Source organism: Xiphophorus hellerii, chromosome 21, assembly GCF_003331165.1.
Source record: "Xiphophorus hellerii strain 12219 chromosome 21, Xiphophorus_hellerii-4.1, whole genome shotgun sequence".
Classification (NCBI taxonomy): domain Eukaryota; kingdom Metazoa; phylum Chordata; class Actinopteri; order Cyprinodontiformes; family Poeciliidae; genus Xiphophorus; species Xiphophorus hellerii.
Genome location: NC_045692.1, coordinates 17,359,000 through 17,386,934, shown reverse-complemented (window position 1 = coordinate 17,386,934; position 27,935 = coordinate 17,359,000). Strand labels below are relative to the sequence as shown.

Genomic DNA, 27,935 nt, shown 5'->3' with positions numbered 1-27,935 from the left:
TTTTTGCCAATTTGTAGATATTTTTCAAAGTGTATAATTACAATATTCAAAAGAAAAGAGCTGGAAGCTGAAATACTTAGGTGCAGTGCTGCTTGACACGTTATCGACAGGTGTTTGTAAAAAAGCCTATCCATTATTTTTCTAGCCAATGAATTGAAATCGAGTCAAACGATGCTTAAAGCAACATCCTATTTTAAAGTGAAACAGTCAGCTATTAACATGTAAAAATATTTATTGATGAAATATGCCATGTGTAGAGATTCCCTGAAAATTTGTTTAGCAGAAAATCTACTGGATGAAAAAGGTGCAACAACCTGGTGGCACAACCATAACTTAGTCTTCTTGTTTAAGCAACATGAGCCTGAATTTGTATTTGATTTAATCACTACAATATTGCTGTCTTCCTCCTATTGTCATGGGAAAATGATAAAGGCTTAACTTGGTGAACAACCCGTTATTGTTTGCATTTAGGAGCTGAAAAATGAAAACACAGAACTTCCATCCAAAACTGTAAGGCTCTTAAAATATCTCTTTACTTTTATTGCCGATACTCTGTTTGTTTGAGCTTCAACACAGACACATTTATTTGTTCTACTCCTACTTTGCACATTTGCTTTTCACTCACTATTTGTTTGGGCGAATGGAAAAGAAACTACTTACTGAGGTTACATAAAAGGTTGAATTTTGAGTTTAAAAAGAAGCTTTTCAAACCAAGAGATAGCCCACTCCATCTCCTAACAGAACAAGTAATAGTTACATTAGTACACAGGAGAAAATGTTCCAGTTTCACAGCAAAGGCAATGACTATATTTTCCCTCTCATTTCCTTTCTGTGTTGACACTCAATCTACCTGTCTGCCTGCTGGTCACAACATCAAGATGTGAAGCCTCTTTACAAGATTATGTACTGCTGAGATTGGCGATTTTGCTCCAACTTGGTGTAAAAAGGAAGAGGGAGAGGCAAGGCTGTTTGGACATTGGCAAAGAGATCAGGTTTTATTACTTATTCAGCAGATTAGTGGTAGTGAAATGTATTTTAGATGCCTGCTTTATTCTGTGCAGGGTTGCATGTGGACAGTTTTCAAAAATATGGCTTGGAGAGTATCTATTGCTAGAAGGGTGCAGTTCCCATCATCAATCAAACTACAACTAACGCCAGACAAATTACTTAAATACAAGGGTTTATACTGAAATACTCAGAATTAGATAGTAAATTTAGGGTTTTTGGACTGTATAATTAAAATGTGATATAAAATTACCTTTCCTTTATTAACGGGAAGAATATCAAAGTTATACCACTAATCCAATTTTGCTGTGCCATTTTCTTCTCCAGCTTTCAGTAGATGATAGTTTACTTTTTCTGCACAACCTGCATGACAAGAACAGCTCTTCTGTTGCCTATTACAATAGAAGAAAACACCCTTATGGTTTTATACTACAATTGTCAAATCTTTGGTAGTGGTGGATAATGTTTCAAAGCCAGCAGGTCTCATTTGACAGTTGCAATATATTTTGTTCAATAAAGTGTCAACAGGGTTTTCATTCATTGGCAAAGTAATTGCCAATTAGTTCTGGTTTGCTGGGGGAAAAAATTTGAATTAGACAATTTTTTTCATCCATTAATGCCAGAAGGAAGCCTCCTGGCTCAAATCTGTACAAGGTAGAAATGCATGTGGGAGTTTTCTCTGGGCACTCCAGTTTCAGTGTTTTTTAGGATTGCTTGTGTTGGTCCCTGTAATGATCTGTCAACTTGTTCATTGTCACCCGCCGTCATTGTGAACCCAGCGTCCAGTCCATGCAGTGTCTAATAAGAAAAGGCCACCTCTCGTAATCCTGAAAAGGAATAAGAAGGCACAGGAACTGAATGATTGCATGTCCATATCACATTTTGTTTGCACAGGGTCATCTCCGCCAGTCAGAGACACACAGGTCAAACAATAACTCAGACACGCACCCAGAGTACCTGGAGAACCACACATGTCCAGGGGGAACATACAAACTCCATGTAGAATGACTCCAGGCCCAGAAACTAATCCAGGACCTTCTTGCTGCAAGGCAACAATGCTACAAACTGTGCCAGGGTGCATTTGAAGCAAATAAACTTTATTTTTGTTCCTTTTGTTTGTTATTGAAAGAAAATTCCAGACTTGCCACAGATAAACTGAAAGAATGTAAGAAATCCACTATGCTTCAGTACGATGTTCTACATACATTCGTTTCATCTTTTACATTTTTTATGATGATTTATTTCCTTATCTGATCCCATGTGATTCAGATTAATAACTTATTTCCTCAAAGCAAAATTTACTCGACACAAATTTATAAACATGCTTCTAAATTTACTGACTTTATTTATTTAAGATTTTCAAAAATCCAGCTACTAAGATTAGTAAAAAGTTTTACAAAAGCTAAGCCAGTTTCTTTAGTATCTGGATGAAAATTCCTCTAAGTTCTTGCTTGTTTCATCACTTTTGGCCGCTATCTGAGCCTTCCATCACATCAGCATCTCTTCCCCAACTTCTCCACCACATCTTCCCTTTAAATTTCCCAACATCCCCCATCTTTCTCAGTGATGTAGAGGACTGCCTGAGAGCAGTCTGGATGCCCAGTCATTGATTGTAAATGTCCTGGGCTCCCACATTGCACATTCAGCAGCTTTGGAGATGATCAGCCATTCCTCTGAGTCATAGATCAAAACCGATGAGTTTCACCAGCTCCACTCTGCAGATAGCACCACATTGAGCAGAGGAGACTCTGTTACATTCACACAACAGGATGTGTTGTATTAGTAATACCGTGAACTGGTGGCTGTTGATTTCCAAACTCTTCTGATCTTTACATCAAGCTGCTGTTCTGTTTTCTGTATTACGTTGACTTGTGTTGTAGTATGGCCATTGGGCTGTGACAGTGATTTATTAGCAGACTTTCAGAAGAGCAAATTTGTTTTTGTTTTTATTTAAATACAATCATGTGGGGGAAAAAAACTGGATTCAGTGTTTACTTCAAAAATGTCACAATTTTTATCTGTGGTAAAGAATGTAACTTACATTAAACTAATATTTAGCAGAGATTTCATATCTAACACTTATATTCATACCTCCCAGTATGCACAATGTGTGACGAGAATTTCTTCATCTGTACCTGCCCACTAGGATCTGCTAGGACTTACTGTTGACGTCTGGAGTCTCTGACTAAAGAAATAAGTGATTTACTTTATGTTATTAGATGATTTGAAACATTTAAGTGTGACAAAAAAGCAGGAACAGAATATGCAGGGGAACAAATACTCTTTTTTTTTTTTACATTTCTGTGTGTAGTTTTCATATTCCAAAGAGACCCATGTGTCATAACACCTATTTTCAGAAAATAACAGGGTTACCAAAATAATGGGTCACCTCACAATTGCTGCTTCTGCCCATCACATGCAGTTTATGGTCAAAAGACCACAAACAGTGCTTCAAAATGGATCGTACCGGATTTCCATTGGCATGTGGCCGTCCTGTTACAAAGTATTCTAATTAAATGAAGGTCATTAATCTGTCAGTTTAACAACTTTGTGGAAGCCAAGACGTTCAAGGATGAAAATTTTTTATAGCATGTTGTTTGTTTAAAATGTTGTAACAAAGCGACACTTTTATAGCATCTATTAAAATTAACAAAACAACACAAAAGTCTGCCTGCAACACTTTTCATTCTGTCCACTCAGTGACGAATCAGTCTGGCCATCGCCGCCTTTGACTCAGCTGCTCCCGTTGATACAATTTAGAGAAAACAATTTATCCCTCTGACCTCTAAGATGGGAGATTGTAATGCGAGACTCTTTGTTTCTTTCCTCACCTTGAGAAGCACACCCAGGCATTTCAGAGTTGGGCAGAAGAATAACACCTCTCAAAAAACAAACCAACACACTCAACGTCTCAACATATAAGCTTTATGTATCCAGGACAGAAAGCCTCCAGGGTAAAATAACTGCAGTCGCATATGAACATACATATTGTTTTTTTCTGTTTCTGCCAAGTTACAAGATGGAGCTCTGATAGTACATAATAACACACAAACACAAATCCAACCTTTCAGCAACGACCTCAATCTACAAAAAAAAAAAAAACGTTAAAAAAATCACTGTGGATTGGAAAGTGGGTAATGATGCCTGTAGATCTTTATATCCAGGAGGAAACTGACAACACATAATGACCAGCGTTTTCTTTCTGTTATGCATTTTGTTTGGTGGGTATGATTAAAATCTAAATGAGGAAGGTTTGGGGGCCTGAGGTTGCACTGACAACACAAAGACATCAGGGAGCCTTTTAAAGAGATCCTATGCACATCAACTAAAAGTTGCAGAGCCTTGGAAAAGTATTCAATCCCCTTGAGTATTACAATCACCATCTTCATTGCATTTTTCAGGAATACACAGATTGCAAATAATTGTGGAATAGAAAGAAAATTATATTTGGCTTAAAAATGTGTTAAAGTTAAAAATCTGTAAAATTTTAAAAAAAAAATGGATTAAGCCCCCTTGGAGTATGTCTCTGCGTTTTTCATATCCAGAGAATAAAATTTTTGTCCATTCTGCTGTGCAAAATAACTCCAACTGAGTCAGACTGGTTCGAGAGTCTGTTAACATCCGTTTTAAACCCTTGACACACATTTCAATGAGTTTCACATCTGTACTTTCACTGGGCCAATATGCTCTGACCTGAATCAATCCATTGTAGCTCAAGCTGTGTATTTAGGGTTGTTATCCTACTGGGAGACGAACCTCCTCCCCAGTCTCAAATCTCTTACATCCTTTAATTGAGTTGATGTATTTAGCTTCATTCAACTTCCAATTAACTCTGACTAGCTTCCCTGTCCCTGCTGAAATAAAGCTTCCCCATGGGACAATTCTGCCAAAACCATGTTTCACCATGGAGACATTGTGTTCAGGGTGATGTGCAGTGCCAGTCTTCTGCTACATAGCATTTTGCATCAAGGTAAAAAAAAAAAAAGCTACATTTTGGATGAGAGCAGGTTTTTCCAAGTTTGCCCTTTCAGGACCAGAGTAGAGAGGCAGTTAGTGGCACTTTTTCAACAGAAAGAAACACAAATAGGCAAGCACTAAAAGTTGCCACTTAGAAAATTGCATCAGCCTTGATCTAATGTGGCCTATTCTCAATAACAGGTGTGTCAATAACAGGCTTCTTGGACAATTGTTCAGTCAGCAGAAAACATCATGATTGATGATTTATTTTAATTGTTCTCCCTGCTGCTCTTCTGCAAAGAGCTCTATATAACACAATCTGTTTAAAACTTTATCCCTGACCTGTTTTCTGAGTTTCTTAACCTTCATGATGCTTTTTATTCACTAATGTTCTCTGAAAAAAAAACATAGAATACCTAGATTACACACTGAACTACTTTGATTAATTATGGCTTTTAAATATTGCACTGGATTTTATTTAGAGGTGTCAGAGTGAAGAGAGCAGAACACAAAGAAATGACATCCAAGGACACAACCCTGTTTGAAGGCACAAACATTCCTATATTGTTTTCTTCATGTTCTAATTAGATCTGAGAATCCCCTCTGACCTTCCCTGGGTGTCGGCGGGGGCGAACAAAACATGTTAAGGTATCCATCTGTCCTTTTCATGGCTGCAAGCTCAGACCAGGCTGTGAAAGATACTCCACCATCCTCCCACACACGTTCAGGAAAGCTGCAAAACACGGAGTGCTGTTAATGTCATCAGCGCCGTGCATGAGTAAACAGCGAGATCGATTGGGCCTCCTGTCAGAACGAGATCAAAACATTTTCACACCATGTGGGTAAAAATGATCGATCTGTAGCTGTCAAGATGAACATAGATATCAGAAGACCGAGCTTGACAGAACTGGCCTTATGGGTGTTTTGAAGGGTGAAAAAACTGCAGTAAATGGGAGCTTACTTTTTATTTGTAGCTTGTATGAAGTATTTGTGGAATAGAGAGCCACAAATCCCAAACAAACATCACAAGTTGCATGTGATTCTATTTATTGTTTAACCAAGCAACAGGGATCCAAAATAATCTTCTTCTGATTCTATTTAATCCCCCTCTGTAGGTATAATCTTTAATTTTGGTTCAGAACGGTTACACATTGACAGTTTTTTCTTTAAGCTCAGCAAATCGTGAAACTGTGCAGGGAAAGGATTGGATTGTTTCTGAATATTAATGTCATATATTGATTCCCAAAGGGGAAGTCCTTCTGACTCTGCTATCCCTCAGAGCAGGCAACAGGTCAGATGTCAGATAAGGAAAAGGAAGTACATGATTGAAAATTTGTTCATGAGAACCGAAGAAGTAAACTGTGCATTCAACGTATAGGTCTAAATAATTCAAAAATCACATTTTAAGAGAGCATAAGTCAGCCAAAAAACTTCTGCAAAGTTTTAGATTGTACTAATGTACAATCTAAAAAATATCAAATAACTCAGAATAAAAGCAGAAAATACATTTAGTCACATTTAAAGCCTGAGTATAGAAGTAGGTGTATTAGAAATCATTATAATCATCAACTTTATTTGTAAAGCACTTTAAAACCATTCACAGCTGAAAAAAGTGCTGAACATTAGTAATAGATAAATAAGATTAAGAAAACACAACAAAAGAAGACAGATGAGATCAATACCAATAAAAAAGTTTTGTGAAATCGGGTCTCAGTTGGGTTGAAGGCCTTAACTTAAAAATAAGTTTTCAGACAACTTTTAAAAATGGACAGTGATGAGAAATGTCTAACATACTGAGAGTTTTTTCCCCCAACATCTAGCAAGTGTTACTGCAAAGGTAATTGAAAATTAGGTGGAAGTTGAACAGTAATGGGACACCAAGCTCAAAGTTTTTGATTAACAAGGAGGCCTAATAAAGTAACCAAGTGTCACAAAGTGAAATAGGCAATAAAAAAAAATTTTGAGTAAATAGTTTTGTTAATTTTAAGGCCGGAGTAAATGAACCCCAAACACTATGGATAGTAACAGAAATTTAAAACTAGAGGAAGGATAATTAACACAAATAAAGGCTTGAAAGCGTCATTCTGAGGGTAATCAATCTGTATAATGTGTTTCACTTGGTGAAATAAATTAACTTATCAATAATGCCTCAAAAATCCAGGCATACCATATGAGAAACCTTGTTGCCTAATGTTCCAGGGTATTTCTGCTCTACAAAAGGATATCTAGGGGCGCTTTCCGAATTACATAATTGATTATGATAAAGAAGGTTGCTGCTGGGATCAAAGTTGACAGGTCGCATGTTGATATGACCTTCATCCTTCTTGATTACACACATTTGGGTGATTCCACTTTATCACGGCCTCATGAGCTGTAGAGTTTTTCACATTATCTTAGCTTGACAAACTCCCCCAGTTTGGGGGTAACATCTCTTGACTATATCAATAACTTTACTTCTCTACTGTTGGGTAGATATCATGCTTTTGGAGAAAAGTTTCCACTATGTTTAAAATCAGCCAGAATATGCCCAGATTGGATTCTATTGCTAAGATCCCTCAGAATATACCCACAGCATAAAATTCATTCTTTGTAAATTGGATTACTCCCAGGTTTTAAAATGTCCAGCCTCACAGCAGATGTCTTCAAAGGATTACAGCAGTCTGGATTAGATTGGAATGTCTATGATGTGCTACAATGGTTGTGCTTCGGTACAATAACAACAATAAAGCATTCGTTCATTCATGCAGAATAGACATTCACATGCTATTTGGTATGTAACTAAGTTAAAAGCTCAGTGTTTACTAAAGGTGGTTTGTCTATTCTGAGCATACAAAATAAAGAGCAATAGGAAACGTATGTACTGTATATGTCTTTTTTTTTCATAAAGAGAAGAAAAAACAAAGGCAGGTTGTGGTGGTGTAATAATCCTTACTTTGTTTCACAGCAGACTAGCTGACCACTCAGGCAGTAAGGTGTTCATTGTGTTCACCATAATGACAGCCTGGGGTTGGAAACTGTCTCTGTGGTAGCTGGTTTTTGCATAAATCGCTCTGTAGAGTTAACTTGAAGGTAAAAGGCTAAGCCGTTTGTGTCCAGGATGTGTGGGGTCTGCAGAGATGTTAGCTGCCCTTTCTCTGACCCTGTGCTTCTTGTGTTGCCATAGGAAGCATAGAGTCCATCACTGGTTCAGAGAAAGAAATCAATTTGAATAAAAATAGATAAGCATTAATACAATGTCTGAAATTCTGTATTTGAGATTTTAACTGCTATAAAAGCTGACTGAATGTGTAGTAATTTGTAGAAGTCTCTCATTTGTGTCTAATGTGATCAGCTTGATTGACCACACCAATAACAGATACTGATACAAGGCAGGGAATAATGATAGCACAGTGATTGTTTGGTGTAATCAAACTGACTTTAGCTGATTTTTTGAAAAAAAAAAAAAAAAAAAAACTTGAGAATTTGGCAGAACTTGTTGTGTTTGTATTTTGGGATGCAGTCAATGTTTTGAAAACAAGTATTTTGAGTCAGACCATCACACATATATGCTACATGCTCAGATAATAACTAGAAATAACATTAGTTATCATAACTATGCAGATGATACACAGTTGTATGTTACAACGTCACCCGATGACTATAAACCCATCCAAGCACTGAGAAGATATTTAGAACAAATCAGTGCATGGATGTACTTACAGAAACAAAACTGAAGTTATTATCTTTGGATCTAAACAGGAATAATCACAAATCAGCACACTACTGACACTAGACACTGCTGATTAGGCCCGAAATCTGGATGTAGTGATGGATTCAAACCTGAAGCTTCAGAGGCACATAAAGACAATTACAAAACCGGTTTTCTGTCACCTGAAGAAAGTTTTAGGAATTAAGCAACGAATGTTCAAACAAGCTGTTCCAAATTTGGCAGAACGTCAGCACAGCATATTTTAGTTAGACCAATATGAATGCAGATTAAACTGCAACTTTCATTTTTCTCTTTCCTGTTACCCAACAAGCCCTGCCTGTATTAAAGAAGCTTAAGCTCCAACTGTTGTATGATAAGTCTGGCTGGAAGAAAAGATTTGCTTCCAGGAGGGAAAAAAACATGAAAAAAAAGACTGATCCGTTCACTCCAGGACCAGAATAAAGAGCCAGCAGAGTCCCATATGCAGACCAGAGAAGCATATGAAGCTTCCAGCAGGCAGCTGACCTGTTCTGTGGTGGAGGATTGAGTTCACGGATGTAACCGCCTGACAGATGCTGTTTTCATTCAACTTCCCATAGTTTTAGTTCTGCAGCTTGTTTATTCCCATCACCAGCTTATTTCCATTCGGTGCTGCAGCCTATCCCAGCATGTACTGAACATTTCCCATTCTCATCTTTTCTTCTAGAAACACTGGAAATGCAGCAACACTGTTTTAGATTTTCTTTTTATAAACATCCAATCAAGATCAACTGAACAGACGGGTTGTTTTTCTCATATTTCCTGAGACTCAAATCAAAGTAAAAAATACAGAATTTAAATTTGTTGATAAATATACTATAAAGCCATCTGCAGCATGGATGGCAAATGAAGCAATGACTCTGTAGAGCCCATTTTGAGCTCCAAAACTGAGCGTTGTAATAAAAATTCAGATGCCCTGAAGTTAAAACTAAGCTTTCATAAACCCATTAAAAAGACAAATACAGTCATAAGTTATACAGTTTCTGAAAAGTTGTCTAGTGAATCAATTAGCATGAAAAGATACATATAAATTGCTAAGTCTTCACATGGTGAAAATAATTATAGAAGATAATGGGAGAAGAAATAAATTTGTTACAGTTTGTATCAGCAGAAATTAGTTCTTCTTAATAATGTTTGACATCACAATGTTTCCCTTCAAACAATAATTAGTAAAATAAGCACAACCCACTGTGAGCCTCCAGGACTGGACAGATGAGACTCTGTAATGTCCACAGATATAAGCAATGATGTAGTAAACTGGCCATTACACCAATGAGGACATATTGTGCATGACTCACATTATGACCTACTACACTATATATCAGTGCATCAAATCTCACTAAGAATGACCAGAGGCATCTGAGCTACAATTCTGTTTGTCTTTATTCGAAATGATTTCTCTGAATTGCTGAGGAACTTTGTTGGACATGATACAAAAGGAAGATGAAGCTGTTTCTGAATAACTGCATAAAGCCATTACTGTGAAAGTGGGTCACTCTTTTACGATTTTTACTTGTAAAAGATTTTAAAACCCATCTATTCTTTTCCTTCCTCATAACATTTATGCACTACTTTTTCTTGGTAGATCACATAAATGCCAATATGATCAAATGAAGATTGTGGCTGAAAAAGTTCAGAAACGTGCGAATACCTTCGAAAGCCACTTTACATTTAGTTGATCATTAAAAATTATATATCTATATTTATACAGCAAATTTCACAGATAAAATGACAAAGGGCTTTATAGAGTGCAGGAGGTTCTGATGCGAGTACCAGAGATGGCAAGCAGAAGAATAAGGAATTAAAAGATCTGTGTTGTATTTGTGGGCCTGTCCATTAAAAGCTCAAGACTAATTTTTTTAATCAATTCTAAATTTGAAACAAAGAGCCAAAGTAAAGAGATTAAAACTTGTGTGATGTGTAATCATCTGAGACAAATTGTGGTACAAACAAATTAAGTGTCATTCTCGATATTCATGGATTTATCTATTTGCTTTTTTTTTTTTTTTTTTGAGGAACGTAGCAGCAAATTATTTATGTAAATATTTGTCTACTTGTAGATTTTTTATTGTTCTAATCTAAAATATCCTAAACTCCTACACTCCATTGGCTGCAAAGCAGACAATCAAAGAGCAGCATTCATTTCCCTTGGCGCTGACTGACTGCACCCCAAGAGTGATGATAAGGAAGACTGCAATTATTAGCTTCTGCAGAAGTGCCAAGATGTTTTCCACTGTGTATATTTTAGCATATTAAGGTATATTTGTTATTTAAACAATTAAAATAGGCACTTCTAAGTGTTTGTAGAAGGACTCTCAAATATTCAAGTGTTTCAGTTATTCAGGAATAGTTTTGATCCATAAACCATGCAAATAGCAGGGGTCCACTGTAGCAGCATAATACTGTGCAAATACAGAAAAAAATAAATAAATTGTATTTTTTTTATTTCCACATAGTTAACCATGGGTTGCGTGGTGAAGCAGTTGGCAGCACTGTGTCCTTGCAACAAGACAGTTCTAGTATTGAATACCGACCTGTATTCAGGTCGGAGCATGCATGGGAGAACATGCATGTTCCAATTCAGTCAGAGCCACAGGTTCCCAACAGAGCAAGCACAAGTTAAAATAAACTTCATATTTTGGTCTGACTGAATGCTGTTTTTTGTATTTCTTCATGTATGACTGCATAATAAAAACATTGTCCAAAAACTGGCAGCAGATTTGGGAAAAAAATTTCTGTGTCTGTCTGAATCATTCCATTAGTTTAACCCTGCTGATAGCAGCCTCCAGTAATAGGTGCCATATGTCCATTAATATTCCATCATGGATCCCTCCATCTGAAACAGCTTATAAAAAAACATCTGATTTCAATCAGTTCCAGGCACAACCTTGAATTTATTATTTTCAATTTTATTTGGTGGTTTAAGCACGTCACCAGTCAGGGGCCAAGTCAAAGTTTATTTCTATTGCACATTGAAAAACAGGGTATAAAATCACCTGATGCAAATAAAAGCTAAATAGTAGAAACAAATGAGTAGCAATATAATAAACATTAAAATATTCAACTAGAACTTAAAGTCAAAGCACAGAAGTGGTTTTTTTAATGATCCTTAAAATAACAGTGCATGGGTTGCAGATTTAGAGCTGGCGCTTTGTCCATCAGTCAATCAAATTTTATTGTATTTGTATTTATTTTGTTTATTTTGAACAACAAATAAACAGAAGAGGGTTTATCTGATCTTGCTTTTGGATGAAATATAGATCTTGTGAAGCCAGTGAAAACATGTTTTCTTCCCAGTGTAGCTGCATAACCCTAGAGACAAATGCACTTTACGCATTTGTGCGACTCTATCCAGCTATCATTACACTTATTTTGCCAGCGGTGCCAGAGTTGTAAGACAGAGAGTAGTAGTAGTAGTCAGCCACACTGCAGGGGATTCTTTGGAGAACATAACAGTTTCATACAGGAGGGCTTAAGAGCTCTAGCTCTAGGAACAACAGTGAACAATCCATCAAAAGATGATTCTGCTTCTGCTGGAATGAGGCTGAACACTTCAGAAAATGTTTTTGAGTTGCTCCTGAAATTCAAGATTAAAAGAGTTTATTGCTTGCAGATGATGCCACAGACGCAAACAGGAAAGACTTGTATTCAAATGCACTGAAACCAACAAACAACAAATCTTATATCTATTAAAATATAAGAGGGGATGCAAGAAACTGATGTGACTCTCATATTGACCTTTTCACGTTAAATGTTCAAGTGGCAGAAAAATGCTTTTTGTTTTCTGTTTTTTGGTCAGGTACCCTGAGGCAGGTCTCAGCTGGGAGCAGCAGGATGGAGTGATGGGGGAGTTTTAAAGAGTCCTCAGTACAAACGCAAACTTGCTCTTTTCTTCACTTCAATGCATGTTGGGGGGGGGATTGTAGTGACGATGCTACATCAGAATGCTACATCAGAATGCAATATATACAGTACAGTACACTTTCTCATGAGAAAGTGTGTCCAAACTTTTGGTCTGAACTGAGTACAGACCAAAAGTTTGGACACACAGTTGTGTCCAAACATTTGGTCTGTACTGTAGGTTGTGAGGATGTGAAATGCCTGGGAAAAATAGCCGTGTCTGTTGAACATCTTTCACATTTTGTGACTTTTTAACCACAAACATTTCAGTAATTTTGCTGAATTTATGGACCAAGACAAAGGAATACTGTGGTCCTCTGGTATTTGCAGAGGTTATGGACCACAACCACCTACGAGAAGCTAAAATCCTTGAATAACTGAGACTCCCTCTAAAAATGTTTACAACTGCCTATTTTGTTAGTTCAAACCCCAAATATACCTTAATATGCATTAATATTCATACATACTAACTATTTTGGCTCTTGTACAGAAGTTACAATCTTCCTTACTTCTGCTTTTATTCTTTCAAATGTTTTAGATGTTCTCCATGAAAATATCTGCAAATAGGTGAATGTGAATATCGAACCACATAAGTGGGTGGGGGTCAGCTGTAATTTTAAAATATAGGAGCATTTAAGGAGATATTTTTTTATTGGTCCAAATACAGTACTTCTGACGAGGAATCATCAGATTCTACTTGCAACATGCCCCATCATTTGGGGCTTTTAATAATTTACTTGGACAATTTGTTTTTATCCACATTGCATGTAGCTATAAAGCTTTAAAATAAAAAACTAATGTGAAGCAAGTTTGAATTTCATATGAATTTCCTCTCATTCCCACAGGTTGTTTAAATTTTCTTCCCATCCTTGTGACAAAAAATATCTATGCCTCATCTGATGATAAAGCATTCCTCCAGAATGTATTTAGCTTGCCATGAAATTGGATACTGTTACTGAATCTTTTACATATTTTCTTTTTAAATTGTGGTCCAATACTTTTTTTTAGAAATTAAGTTACACCAAAGCGTTATCACACAGAATTGTTTAACTGCCATTGCTTTGAAATAAATTCAGTCACATTATAAGATAACAAGTAAAAATTAGTTTGTTTTCTTGTTTTAAGGAGATATTAAACTCAGTAGGTAATTTATATCTTGCTAAGACCAAAATATGTCCTCGTTAAAATAAGAAAAGTTGCAACAATAAAACAGCAACAACCTTTTTGTTAGAATAATTACGTATTGTTATCTTTCTTACATTAGTCATTTTACTAGTTTGTTTTTCATTCATAGGTTTAGTAGTCACACCCCAGAGAGGAAGATTCTGTTAAACTGTAGACCTTGAAGCTGCAGCTGTTTCTAATCTAGGGATCCTCCTTAAAGGGCTTGTGTGTGTTAGTTACTGTGTTCTCTCTTCTTGTTACTTTAGAATAGGCCCCCTTGATTTATTACCTCCACGTTCCATTTTTTGTATTAAACGACTTGTTCTAATGCAGAGAGTCAGAACGCATGGTAGACTCCTTGGAGAAGTGGTTTGCTATGTTTTCTCCTTTTGCAAAAGACTTGATTGAACACTAAAACGTTGTTTGTGGTTGTCTTTTTATAAAGGTTTGAAAAATACCTATCACTTTTTGTTTGTGTTTTTTTTTAACATCCATATGATGATGATTGTTTTGCCTACTTCATGTTGCAAGGCAGGTTCTGGTAAAGTATTTTTTTGATTCTACAGGCCTGGGTAGTGAAATTGAATGAAAATCTGGTTAATTGATTAGGGATTACATTTTCAAACATTGTAAGGTTGACTGGATATCGAGGTTTTTTTCCCAAGAATTTAAATAATTTTTGAATTGCTTTTTGCACCTAGTTAGGTTATATTTATTTGGTATTGAAATGTGTTTGATGTTTTCAAATATATAAATAAGAAATAAGAAATGTACTCACGGACCAAAACTTTTTCAAGGCATTTGTCTGATCTCCAGTGCTTATTCTAGATGAGACATGTCACCACAAATCCAGCTATTTCCATACTCACCACTGATCTGCATGTGGGACCAACAGCATTCAAATCAGACCACTCTGATGTCCAACTGTTTTGAATAGTGAGCATATTACTAAAGAGGAAAACAAGAATAAAGGCTTTTGAAAGATGAGAAGCCCTCCTTCGCTTCTCCTAGAAGCTGTATAACCTTCCAGTCATGTGGAAGAAGATATCGTGTCATTGAATCATGAACAAACCGTCATGTGCAACAGCTTCATTTCACAGGCAGTGAGGCTGCTGATTCCCCACTTAAGATTCATCTGGATGAAAAGAAATGGAAACCAACAAATGCAAGAAGTAATTTTATCATAAATAAATAGCACTGGATATTTTTGATAACTTTATGTATCAACAATTGTACACTTTTTGTCCTTCAGAATTTTGTTTTACCCTTTAGTTCCACTTTGTTGTTGTAGCATTGGTTTATTAATAATTGTGCTATATTAGCATTAACTCGATAAAGTGGCAATAAAGTTTCCGTTTTGATAGAAAGGAGCAACTTCAAATCATGTGCACCTTTGTGCTATAATCTTGTTCCTTTAGGTTAATTTTTACAGGATTTATCCATCCAGAGGACCTAATTCTGCTCAGAAGACCTTCCAAGGATTTAAAGTTACACATTATTCGGAGTGTCCTGAAATACTCATGCTGTTCTCTTCTAAATGGCCTCACATTGTGAAATTATGGGTCAGTTTCCTCGCTGGTTGGGTGGTTTAATTTCCGTCTGCGTAGGACCTCAGTCATACATCATTCCTTTTTTCTGTCCCTGATTTTTTTTTCTCTGTCCAGTAAAGCAGAAATCCCTTGAAAAGTGCAGTGCTGTGTCCAGTGAAAGTGGTTATGACCCTCATCAGTGCACACACCCGGGGCTGAAAGCTCTCCGATACACGTTTCATGTCTTTTTTGAGCTCTCGCTGCATTTCACAATTTAAACACACTCTTGAAAACATGATGCCAAGGAATTTGGAAGCACAGCTGGGTCTCTGCTGTTGTCTCACGTACAGCTGACAGATATTTATATATGCTGAATAAAAAGACTCATAACCTTTTTTGTGTTTCCAAACTTAAATCAGGCTAATTTGTTCTTGTTTTAGGTAATTTAGAATAACTAAGGTTTTTCTGTTTGCTAAATGTCAGAATGAGAGAAAATGTTGATTACATTCTTTAAACTTTGAGTTTATTAGACATTTAAAAAATGTTGTAAACCCCAGATGACAATGTGATGGCTTTATAAGCTCCTTATCCTGCAATGTTTGAGTACATTTCAGAATTGATATATTTTTATTATGGAAAAATGAACTGAAATGAGCCAACATATGAGGAGGACAAGTACAAGAGTCTTGCTCATTCTTGGATACTATTTCCTGAAGGTACCATGTTCAAATAATTATATGCAAATAAGCACCAGGAGAAAGTCCAGCCATGATGAGGTAAAAGGTTCTGTGTCCCGGAGATGAATGTGTTTTGGTGTGAAGTGTGAGAATCAACCCCAGAGCAGAAGCAAAAAATCTTGTGAAGATGCTGGTTGTAGCTGATAAGAGAGACTCATTATCAACGAGGCCTGCACCAACATGGGCTGAAAGGACACTCAGAGTGGAAACACAGCTACATAGCAAGTCAGAGTGCAGTTTTTAAATGCACTCACGAATCAAAAAACACAAGTTCTGGACATGTCCTGTAGTCTGATGAAAATAAAACTGAGCAGTTTGGCCAAATCTAATATTATTAGAATGAGAGGAAAACAGGGAATCATGCAAGCTTGAGAACGATGGCATGATGGCAGAGGTGGCAGCAGTATGGTGAGTTAGTGTTTTACTGCAGCAGAGACTGACTGGTGGACTTTACAAGATATATGTTGTCATGAGAAAAAAATGTTATGGGCCTTCTAAATAGACACTGAAACTAAATAAGTATACAAATTAGCTACAAATTAGTGACAAAAAATGTAAGTATTATGTATTTTCTAGGCACATAATGCCATTTTATAGCACAATCAAGTAACTATGTTACCTTCAGTTGTTATAAAAAAGTTTGATCAAACATGACTTTGCAATTTAATGCCTTGAAATTGGGCCTCTGTCTCTTTAAGAAGCTGCTGCTCTTTCCAAAACTTTGCCTTTACTACATCACCATCTCCCATTAGGCTTTAACGTCATTCTTAGGAGCGCTGCACTGAGAAGAAGTTTGTATGTTCAGTAAATCCCTATTGTTTTTTATATTAAAATTGAAAAAATGGGAGTAATTTTGAATATTTGATTCATCTACACCACACTTTTGATCATTTCTTTCAACACTTGATTTTTTCAAACTATTTTTTTTTTCTTTATTACTTAAAGCCTTCATTGTATAGTTTCATGTTCTCTTACCTTTACAAGCTGACTGAACAAACTTTCCACCAACTGTTGTCGCTTGTTATCACATTGTTAAAAATGAAAATAAAAATTCAATAAAATTCAATAAAATAGATCAATAAGACAAATAAATGTTTATGCATGCTCCATAGATGCTCGTGAAAATATGTTTGGAGAACGTCCCATTAATCATCGGGGTGTATTTTATGAAATTTCCCTATGCAATTTAATATTTTATGTCTCCTTCAGACACTCGGAGTACACAAAGCAGGGATGTCCTGCTTAATGAAGCCGAACGGTTTTTCCTCAGTTATGACACAGATATTGCGGAGAGCTCCGCGCCTGCCTCCAGGTTATTGTCATCACTCTGTCATCTCATATTTTGTGTAAAACGTGTGCGTGCCCTTGTGTGTGGTGCGCGTGCATGTGTACGTGCTGGCCAGGTCTAGTGTGGAGAGCTGATAGCGCCCGCGCGCGCAACCCCTTCCTCTCGTGTGCACGAGGGTCCGCATAGCCGCCTCCACCGCCGCGTCTGCTCTCCGAGCGCGCAGAGCCATCGCCAAACTTTGATAAGCTGAAACCTTCAAGCAAAGGAGGAAATAATATTTTTCTTTTTCTTAGTGTACAGAGTCCCCCGCTAATTTTGTGTGACAAAGGTGAGTAAATCTCGGGAATTGTCAATAGATGTGACTGTATGGTGCGTTTTTCTTTTCTCCTTTTGACTTAATTTCTGTTAGGATAATTTATGATCCACAAGTGTCTCCTGAATCAAAAGGTGTTAGTTCAGATCGAGTATTTTGCATTAACATGCTCAAGCGCATGCTTTTTTTAAAAAAATGTTCCGCATGGTTAGAGAGATTTGGCCACTTTTTGCGCATCTCTGGCATTGTCGCGCCTATTTAATTTTAGGTCCCACTTTCTTCTTCTTCTTTTTTTTTCTTTCTTCCTTTGCTGCCCAGCTTGAGAATACGATCTGGACATGGAAAACACACCAGTTGAAATTTTTAAAGAAGAGAACAAGTGCCTGTCCGGGCTGCTGGAGGACTGTCCGGTGAATTCCTCGGTTTGGATGTCCGGAGACAGCCGCAATGTGACCCGCGATGATGAGAGCTGGGAGCAGGAGAGCATGTCCCCCATCATCCCCATCATCACCGCGGTGTACTCTGTGGTGTTCGTGGTCGGCTTGCTGGGCAACTGCCTCGTCATGTATGTGATCATCAGGTGAGCTCATGTTTCAGACGTTCATTTTGGTTTGGAAAAATGAAATAATAATAATAAGATCATCATTTTATTGCAGTCAAACATGGAAGAGGGATTAGATGGAAGCTGAATAAATTGGGATACCATTAATTTCAGCAATTCACTTCAAAAAGTAAAACAAATTATAAAGATTTCTGAGATATGTTTCAAGCATTTTTTAAATTTTTATTTGGATAATTACAACTTAGGGTAAATGAAAATGAATAATTTAGTTTCTTAGAAAATTACAATATTACCAATAATAGATTATTTTTAGTACAGAAATGTTAGTCAGGTGAAAAGTGTTTTCATGTACTGTGCCATAAATATATACTCAATACTTGGGCTTGAATTACTGCTTTAATGTGATGTGGTTTGGAAGCGATCAGTCTCCTGGTATTGAGGAGCCCAGATTGCTTTATTAGTGTTTGTTATCTTGTCTGTGTTGTTGGGTCTGATGTCTTTGATGGCTTTGCTTTTGCAGCTTTTTTTTCTACCACTCAATTTTCTGCTATTTTGCATTACTCTGTGGACAGCCAGTATCTTTAACAATGCTGTTGCTGGTTACCCTTGTTGTGGAGGGTGTCACTGGCTGAATGTTGGACATCTTCCAAATAAACATTGTTCCCCATGATTGTGTAGGCCGTAATGTAGGCGTAGCAGTTCAGAATTTGGTGGCTTTCACTAGCTGTAAGCCATACTGATTGGAAAAATGATACTATACAATTATATTATAATGTACTTAGATACCCTTCTGGTCCTAACAATATTTTTGGAAGCATTTTTCACTTTTCTATGTAGGCAGATATTTTATTGATTAAAATGAGGGTTATCTCAACATCTATGGTGTGGCGTTTATACTGAGTGCAAAACAGGTAACTAGTTTACAAATGAACTCTAATGTCATTTTCAGTGAATAGTTTTTATAAAACTTTGGTTGGACTTATATTTGCTTTGGGGTGCAGGTGTACCACAAGGCTCAGTCCTTGGTTCACTGTATAAGCTGTGCATAAGCAAGCATTACAAATGAGTTTTTTAATGCCTTTTTCTTTTTTGCTTGCTGTAACATTAATTGCCCTTTGAGACATAAACAATCCTGAACCAGGATTAGCAAAAGCAATGAATGTTGAAGTGTAAAATGATTGTTATGATTTAACACTTTCCCTCCCTTACACAAATAAACTAACACAAAGCTAAGTATTTAAATGTTAGATCATTTTTACTTTTTTCATTGTTCCTGTGATGTTATATGTAATAAATGATGTATGTTATCTAAGAATTTAAATTATGAAAGACACATTTCAGTAACAACTTAAGCATATATTTATTAATTTGCAGCAATGTTGATTCTCTGTAGAGTGAAATCAGAAACATTTGAAATCTTTACATAATTAAAGGGTCTGGTCATCACAGACAGAATGGCATTTAGGTGAGGAAAAGGTTAAGATGTGTGTTGTCAGTTCCAATTCAGCAAAAAACTTGTGAAGCACAACGGCACTGATTCGATTCTGCCTCTTTCAGAGACACAAAAGAGCTTGTTTTATTAATCCAATAACTCTCAAGACCTCCAAAATGCAGCACTAGTATTAGATAAATCCTTTAACGTCAGGTGAATGGGATTTTAATTACAAGTGAAACTGGTTCTGTTTACTCACATAGACATCCTGCATCTCATTGGACATCATTTATGTTCTGTGAAGGTGACAAATCTTCCTTTTATGTAATGTGAAATGCAGACGTGCCACACGGGATGTTTCAGTCCGTAGACAATTACTGAATATGGGATTGATCGCTCTTACCTGTAATTGGAGGAAAATCTTATCACGTCGGTTGCAGAAAAGATGTCTTATGATGGAAATGCTCTGTGGAGGACAATTTAACTGAAGGGAAGAAAAGGTTTCATGATGACTAAGTGGAAACAAAAAAAAAATAAATTACACTAATAAATGAGAGTCACAAAAATGTTTTGTTTACCTGAAACACTTTGGAAGGAGCTGTCGTTTCATATCTTTCCTGTCTGGAATTAACACTGCAAAATATTTTTGCAACTTTGGGTCCCTTTTTATAATCCAAACAGTTGTAAATAAGTCACACCAGGTCCTGTTCTTTAAGGAATGTCAGCATTTTTGCTTTCAGTCTCTGAAACACAGAAGAAATTAAATTTTTTTCCACATGTAAAATACATTACTTCCTGATAATCCACTTAAAGATTTAGATTTTCTGTTGGTAACTCATTGTTTGTATTAAGTTGGCTTAAAGGCTTCTAGGAAGTTTCTAAATAAGCTTTAAGATTTAGCTAATACACCCAATAGATATATTGGCACAGTCATTTATTCTTTCCTATCTTGTCTTCCTAAGAACTCTAATAAAACATTGTTCATTACAATATGGAGTATTTGTTACAGAGGCTGTTACAAATACGGAATGTCTTGAGCAAGATCAATATTTCACGATAAAGGCAAAAGAATCTATAAGAACATCATAAATGCGTTTGAGTTTTTTGAAGCAATTGAAAATTAGAGTAGCAAACGGCTACTTTTCTAGCTTCCTGTGGCAGCCATCTGCACTGCTTAGAAGATATGAACATCTCAGACTGGAATCTATTGTAATTGTTCACTCACCTAATTTTCAAATGCTATAAGGGAATTACAGTTCTTAACTTTTAATTTCTACCCAGGAGTTTTTAGCCATTTGGCAATCTTTGTAGGTATTTTGTAAATAATCTTTCAAATGTACATAATTCCTCACCACGTCTAATAAGTGGTTCTCAAAACACAGATTGTGAAAAAAATCTGAAGCGAAAAATTGACATTTCTTTTCAAGTGCATTTCTGTATAAAACAAGTCCACAAACTGGAAAATTGCTTGTCAACTCTGCACTTTCTTTTGTTGTGCCTGCCCCTGAAAGTGCTTTTTGTGCTGCCTCGTTTCACTGAGCTTGTTTGCTGCACTTTTTGGTGGGTTGAACGGACATCTGCCTCAGTTTGTCCCAGAAAACCCGAGTGACAGCTCAGTGCCATCTGTGAGCCAAACCCAAGGGCCAATTCAAAGAACACTATACTAAAAAGTCTTGTTCATTAGACAAACAGGAGTAGACTGTCTATGCGTGTTTTAATGAGTTCTGTTTTTCTGCTATGTATAAATAAGGTCAGGCATTTGTAAGTCTAAACTGAACCTCTTTTCCTGATATGTCTTAAATCTACATTAGAATGGGAACAGCTAAATTTATTTCCTTTTGTGCTTATGTAAGTTTGATGAGCTCTGAAAAACCAATAGCATTTCATTCTTTAAATTGTGTTGTCCTGACATTTATTCATTATTTCTAATAATTGTTCTTTAATTTTATAATCAGTGGAAATAGTAATGTCTTCATGCACAGGAAACATGATTTCTCAGAGTATGAAGGATAAGTTTTACAAGGTCAAAACAAATGGATCTATGTATGGAGTAAAAAAAATATGTTTATTTCATTGCTTTTTCTGTCCAGAATTTATGAAAATACTAAACTGCAAAGATGGCTTTTGTACATAGCTGAGAAACATTTTCTCTTAGTGTGAAATGAAAGTAGGAATGGTTGAAATGGAAAGGGGATGAACTGACCCAGACCTGTTTGGTTATATTGCAGTCTCTAAGTCTGAATGGGAAAGTTCGGGATTTTTACGTTTCCTGGTTCCAATATGGCTGCTGCTCCTGGCAATGTTTTTAAAGTTGTAGATATATTTTTTTCATCATTTCTGATCATTAAAAAATGTCTTGCAACAAAAGTTCCTGCCACTCGGGTGTGAGGTTGTTCCCATATCCAAGCTGAACAGAAGCCTAAGCGAACCCCACTACAGAATAAAAGATGAACTGTCTCTTTAAATAAAATGATCCCCACCAAAATTTGATGATTTTTTCTTTTTGGCCAAACCTAGCTTTTCCATCAGTAGCTCTACTCTCGACTTTTGTTTTAAAACCTTAAATCAAGCCTTATGGGTAAACTTCGCTGAAGCCACTTTACTGAAAACGCCATCATAATTTAATGAAGCTTAAACAAACCGATTACATGAGGTCTGCAGTGAGCAAAGCACCATACATGACAATGAAGTGTGAGTCAGGCAAATTGTATTAGAGATTCAGGAAGGGTTTCTGGGTTAATGCACACTGTTTAATACTTAATGAGTAAAGAAGAAAGGTCTTCCACAGAGAAACGAAAGCAATAAGATGCTGATGATTCTGTCTGACTGAATGTTTGGCTTGAGTCATGTCTCATCAGGACAGCCCTGTGTTCCGCATGTTTAACAGATACACAAAGATGAAGACAGCCACCAACATCTACATCTTCAACTTGGCGCTCGCAGATGCTCTCGTCACCACCACTATGCCCTTCCAGAGCACCGACTACCTTCTGAACACCTGGCCGTTTGGGGAGGTGGTGTGCAAGGTCTTCATCTCCATCGACTACTATAACATGTTCACCAGCATCTTCACTCTCACCATGATGAGCGTGGACCGGTACGTGGCGGTGTGCCACCCTGTTAAAGCCCTGGACTTCCGCACACCCATCAAAGCCAAGATGATCAACGTCTGCATCTGGATCCTGTCCTCGGCTGCAGGGATACCGGCTTTTGTTCTGGGGGGAACTCAGACAAACAGCGGTGAAGAAATGCTTTCACTCCTCATTAAACTTGCAGATTATTTTCCAAGCTCAAAAGGTTGTCTGTGAATTTTGCTAAAGGGATTTTAGGAGCAACAAGTAATCTTTTATTTGTTAGTAGCATTGTCTGAATACACTTTCCCAAACTACAAATCTGAAACAAAATTGTATAAGGAAAGAAAAAGGACAGAAGCTACACAGATAATTGCAGCATATTTTTTTAGTATTTTCTAAGAAGTTAATGGAAATTTGCATTCTGCGTTATTTAATTTTTGAGTTACATTACTTAAATGATTTATCTGCTCAATGATATTTCATTTTATTAGATATATGCACACAGTATGTCCCTTTTTGACACACAATGGGCTCTAACTCACTTACACCTTAAACTGGCCCTGATAGGTATAGACCCCTGGCTAGTTTTTAGGTTATACTAAAGAGAAGGAGCAAACTGTTCCCAACTGAGTGCATGTTTCATTCATAACTGAGCGGTGAAAGTGGAACTGTATTTACAAACAAATAAAATCCTTCCTTGTAACTAAATAATCCCTTTTTTTATCCTTTCTCTCTGCAGACATAACTGAATGTGCCTTACAGTTCCCAGAGCCGTACTCCTACTGGGACACGATGATGAAGATCTGTGTGTTTGTGTTTGCCTTCGTCGTGCCTGTGCTCATCATCACCGTCTGCTACACCCTCATGGTCCTGAGACTGAAGAGCGTCCGGATGCTGTCTGGCTCACGGGAGAAGGACCGCAACCTGCGGCGCATCACACGGCTGGTGGTGGTGGTGGTCGCCGTGTTCGTGGTCTGCTGGACGCCCATTCACATCTTCATCCTGGTCAAGGCACTTGTGAGCGTACCCGAGACCACCGCCATCATGGCGGCGTATTTCTTCTGCGTGGCTCTGGGCTACACCAACAGCAGCCTCAACCCCATCCTCTACGCCTTCCTGGACGAGAACTTCAAGCGCTGCTTCAAGGACTTCTGCCTGTCAGCCAAACTGAAGGGGGACAGGGCCTCCGGTAGCAAGAAGATCCCCAGCACAGTCCGGGCCGCCGCTGTTCCCCTGGAGAACCCAGATGGGACTAATAAACCCACCTGACTAGCGGTGGAACTGTCTTCAATTTCCCACATTGGAAAAGAAGATTCGCATGATCTGGGCTTAACGCACATCACTTCAGTGATGTAGACTTACTCTGCTGTGAAAGCTGATCCGCCTCTTGTTTTTAGAAACACCATAAGGCAGAGCCAAGCTGCCAAGATAGATCAAAATCTTTCACTTAAAACCACATGAAAGTCATCTGTTTGACAATTTCATCCTCTTTGGTCTTAAGATTTTGAAGTTAATGTCTGAAGTTACAGGTGGATTCAAAGAAGACATAAAAAGTGGATGAAAGTTTTCTGTAAGGGGGATACAGTGGAGCTCTAGCTATGTTTATGAATTTGCTGGCCCTTCCTCTCTCCCCCAACAGCCTTATATGTCTAAGAGTTTTTACAAATGTCCATTCATTGTTGGAGAAGACAAACTTTAAGATACCACATTTATTTATTGTTACATAATCTGAATTTCCTTCAGTCCCTCATGGCATATTTTTTTAAATAATTTTTTTAGTTTTTATGCATTAGCCAAATATCTTTGGGGCCCCCAAAGGGGTCTCACTTAAAAAACTAAAAATAATTTTAAAAAACTTCTATAGAAGTTTTTTTTTTTTTGTCTCTAAAGAGACACCTCTGGTAGTCTTTAGAAAACCATTTAAAAAACACACTCATAGGTATTTTTCAATATGTTTACATAATATGAAAGAGCTGATGAATATATTTAGAAAGTGCAAAACATATATTAAATTGATTCATTGAACATTAAACACATCTTTAATGGTTGTGGCTTAAAGTCAGTGATGCCCCAAGTTTCAACTTTTCTGTTTGTATAATGTTTCTTGAGAACAGTTAGAAATAATGTTTAATCCAGAAATCTGATATTATGGCCATTTATTAATCATATGTTGATTAATTACACACAAACCTATTTCGGGTGTTATTTCTGTTTGTTGTGATGTTTGTTTTGTTAAAGCTATTAGAAACCCAACTTTCTTTTTATTGCCAAATCAGAAAATTACATAAAACCAACCAAGCTGGGGTTTTAATACAAAAATGTGTTATAATGGTCATTTATGGTTTGCATAATCATGAGGAAGACTGCTCACTTGAACAGAAGGGTAAGCCAAAAAACCTTATTTCTAATAAACTTGTCTGAGACATAAATGAAAAGCTGAGCGGAAGGAAAAAATGCGTTAGAGCAAGATTCCCATGTGACAGAGATAACCGCAGCCCCAGCCTGTGGTAAAAGAACCATCACATACAGATGGTTCTTTCACCACAATTGAAGTAGAAGTTCAGGAACTTCAACTTTTACCTTATTTGTGTGATCAAACTCCTGAACCAGAAATGTCTCCACTTGAAGCCCGAGTTGCTGTACTTTAATCTGCCTGGACTTTGTGTCTCTCCTCTCCTCCTCCTCCAAACTCTTGAGACCTTGATTTCCAAATGAATTGCAAAATTTACTTTCATCTAAGAAAAGGACTTGGACTACTGAGCAATAGTCCTGGTTTGGCACAATGAATTCAACAGTTCATGCTTTGATATTTATGTGTGTGTGTGTGTGTTCTTGAGTCTACCTCAACACTGCAGTTATTTGTCTACCTTGCTCTCCTCCATTTTTCTTCCACTCAGTTTTCCATTAATATGCTTTCATACATCACTCTGTGCATAGACAACTTGTTTAGCTGTTTTTGGTTTATTCTCCTTGTGGAGGATGTCAGTGGTTGTCTACTGGACAATAGTCAGGTCAGATGTCTGCCTAATTTAACATTTCTGTTTTAAAAAGCCATTTTATTAACGTTATGTAAAACTTGAATTGGGTTTTATTTGCTGTAAGCCACGATCGTTAAAATTGATAGAAATCAGGAGATAAAATATATCAGTCCGTGTGTATTAAATCTATATAATATATAAGTTTCAGTTTTTTATTTAGAAATCTGGAGAAGGATTTTTTACTGCGGTAATTTATTTAGATGCAACTGTTGATCCATTTTCTGTAGCAAAAATTTAAAAAGTACTTTTTCATAATTGCTCATCTGTTCAAAATATCTGTGAAAAAACATATTGGTCTAAAAAACAAACAGATGCCTGATAATTATGACCATTGCTAACTATGTCCAAACTTCTAATTTTAATTTCCTTCAGTAAGTCTAATATTTGCCAGCAGTGCCTTCAACAGTCCAGGATAACATGATTGTCGATGTGAAGAATGACTGGAGCCAATCGGCAAGTTATGTTCAAAAGATTTCCTTTTTCTATGAATTAGTTTGGCTTCTCATTGGTTTGGCTGCATGAAGCCCTGGCAGGGAACGTTGGTCAAAAGCTTTTTCGCCTCTGTGAAATGTGTGAATGGAGCTGATTGGTCACAGTGTGAGAAAACTGACTCCTGGATGGACTTGGAAGTCAAAAATAGTCAACATACATCTGCGTCACAACGAGCTTGCTCAATGAGGGAAAAGAATGGAAAAAAATGAAGGATACATCCTGGACTCAAATGTGCATTTATAATTTGTCTGAGGGCTCTCCATCGGGTTTGACGTCATGAATGGTGTCCAAACTGATGCACTGTAAAATTGTACTCAATGTGATGAATTAACCTGTGCTTTTTATGGCTTTTACAGTGATGACAAGTACTCTTTCTCATGTTGTGCAATCTAATCATATGAATGGCAGACTTTACAAGTTGTGGACAAATAGTCTGTTATAATACCCACACAATAATGCTGTGTGTTTAAAATTTTGCAAAGATTACAAATTGAACAACTTTGCACAGTCGTCATGTAAATAAACTGTACTCGTAGCATGTGAATCATCATCGATGTGATGTAAAAGCTGACATCAGAAGCTAAAACATGACTAATGGACTGCTGTTTGTTTCTAATGTGCTGCAAACAGACTGTTTGTGTAAAATATGTAGAAATTCAACAGCTAAAAATATTTATTTCTAATTTTCTGGCTGCTACATGTATATTATGGAATAAAACCAAAAAAGAATACATCTATAATATCAAAAGAACCATGGATGCATAGTTTTTTTTCTGTTTGTTATGATCTCTGTGTGCTCTCTTAAAATCTGCTGTACTTTGGGTCTGTCTGCTCTCATTTGTGCAGGACGTGTATAGTTCCTGTCTGTGAAGCTGTCAACATTAAAGCAAGTTTAATAAAGTAAAACCAATTCTTTTTTCTTGAAATGAATTCTCACAGTGCTCTCTGGTTTTAATTAAAAATCACTCTGACAATGAGAAATATTACATATCTGCACCACCATTTTAACTCAGCATCTTCGCTTACTTGTTCTAGACTTTTTAGATTGCTACAGTCATTATTTTAATGTTTTATATTGCGAGTTAGCAGCGCCACCCAGAGGACAAAGAGTGGTAAAATGGTTGGAAAATTAAATTCCATTAACATTTCACATAAACTAGACATACTGGAAGTACAGGTATTATTGGTTTCAAAGACAGACTGTCAATATAACAGCATGAAATAGTCATGTCTATCTTTTTTAAAATTATTTTACATTGTTGTGCTACATCCTCCATTTAAATTATTAAGTAAAAAACAAAATATGGAAAAGCAACAACAACAACTATAATAATAATAATAATAATAATAATAATAAGTATTATTGTATTCTTTTAATTTGTCTTTGTCTTCCATTCCTTGAAATTTCACATGACACTTTTGATTATTGTGTTTTTTTAATTAGCTTGAATTATCTTTTAGCTATATATATATATATATATATATATATATATATATATATATATATATATATATATATATGGCTTACAGCATATATATATATATATATATATATACTTATATATATATAAGCGCCTGCAAAATAAACAAACACTGGATGGGAGAAACAATTAGAACTTTAAAGGGCGGTGCCGAATATGTCATGATCATGTGATTCTTCTGACGTCATCACAGACTCTTCCGGGTTATTTCTTTAGGTAAAACTGTGGACTTCGCT

General features: G+C 36.6%; 1 protein-coding gene across 2 annotated transcripts; it reads left to right on the top strand.

Moving 5' to 3' along the window:
* Positions 1-17,333: 17,333 nt before the first annotated feature.
* LOC116711829 (delta-type opioid receptor-like) lies at positions 17,334-27,148 on the top strand. 2 transcript variants are annotated; one of them, XM_032551378.1, is made up of 4 exons: positions 17,334-17,635; positions 17,939-18,185; positions 22,502-22,854; positions 23,428-27,148. In XM_032551378.1, the coding sequence occupies exons 2-4, from the start codon at positions 17,959-17,961 to the stop codon at positions 23,955-23,957; spliced, it is 1,110 nt and encodes a 369-aa protein (XP_032407269.1). In that variant the 5' UTR covers positions 17,334-17,635; positions 17,939-17,958; the 3' UTR covers positions 23,958-27,148. The 2 variants fall into 2 exon arrangements, with proteins under 2 accessions (XP_032407269.1, XP_032407268.1); XM_032551377.1 differs by having other exon boundaries at positions 17,342-17,635; positions 17,939-18,200.
* Positions 27,149-27,935: the final 787 nt, after the last annotated feature.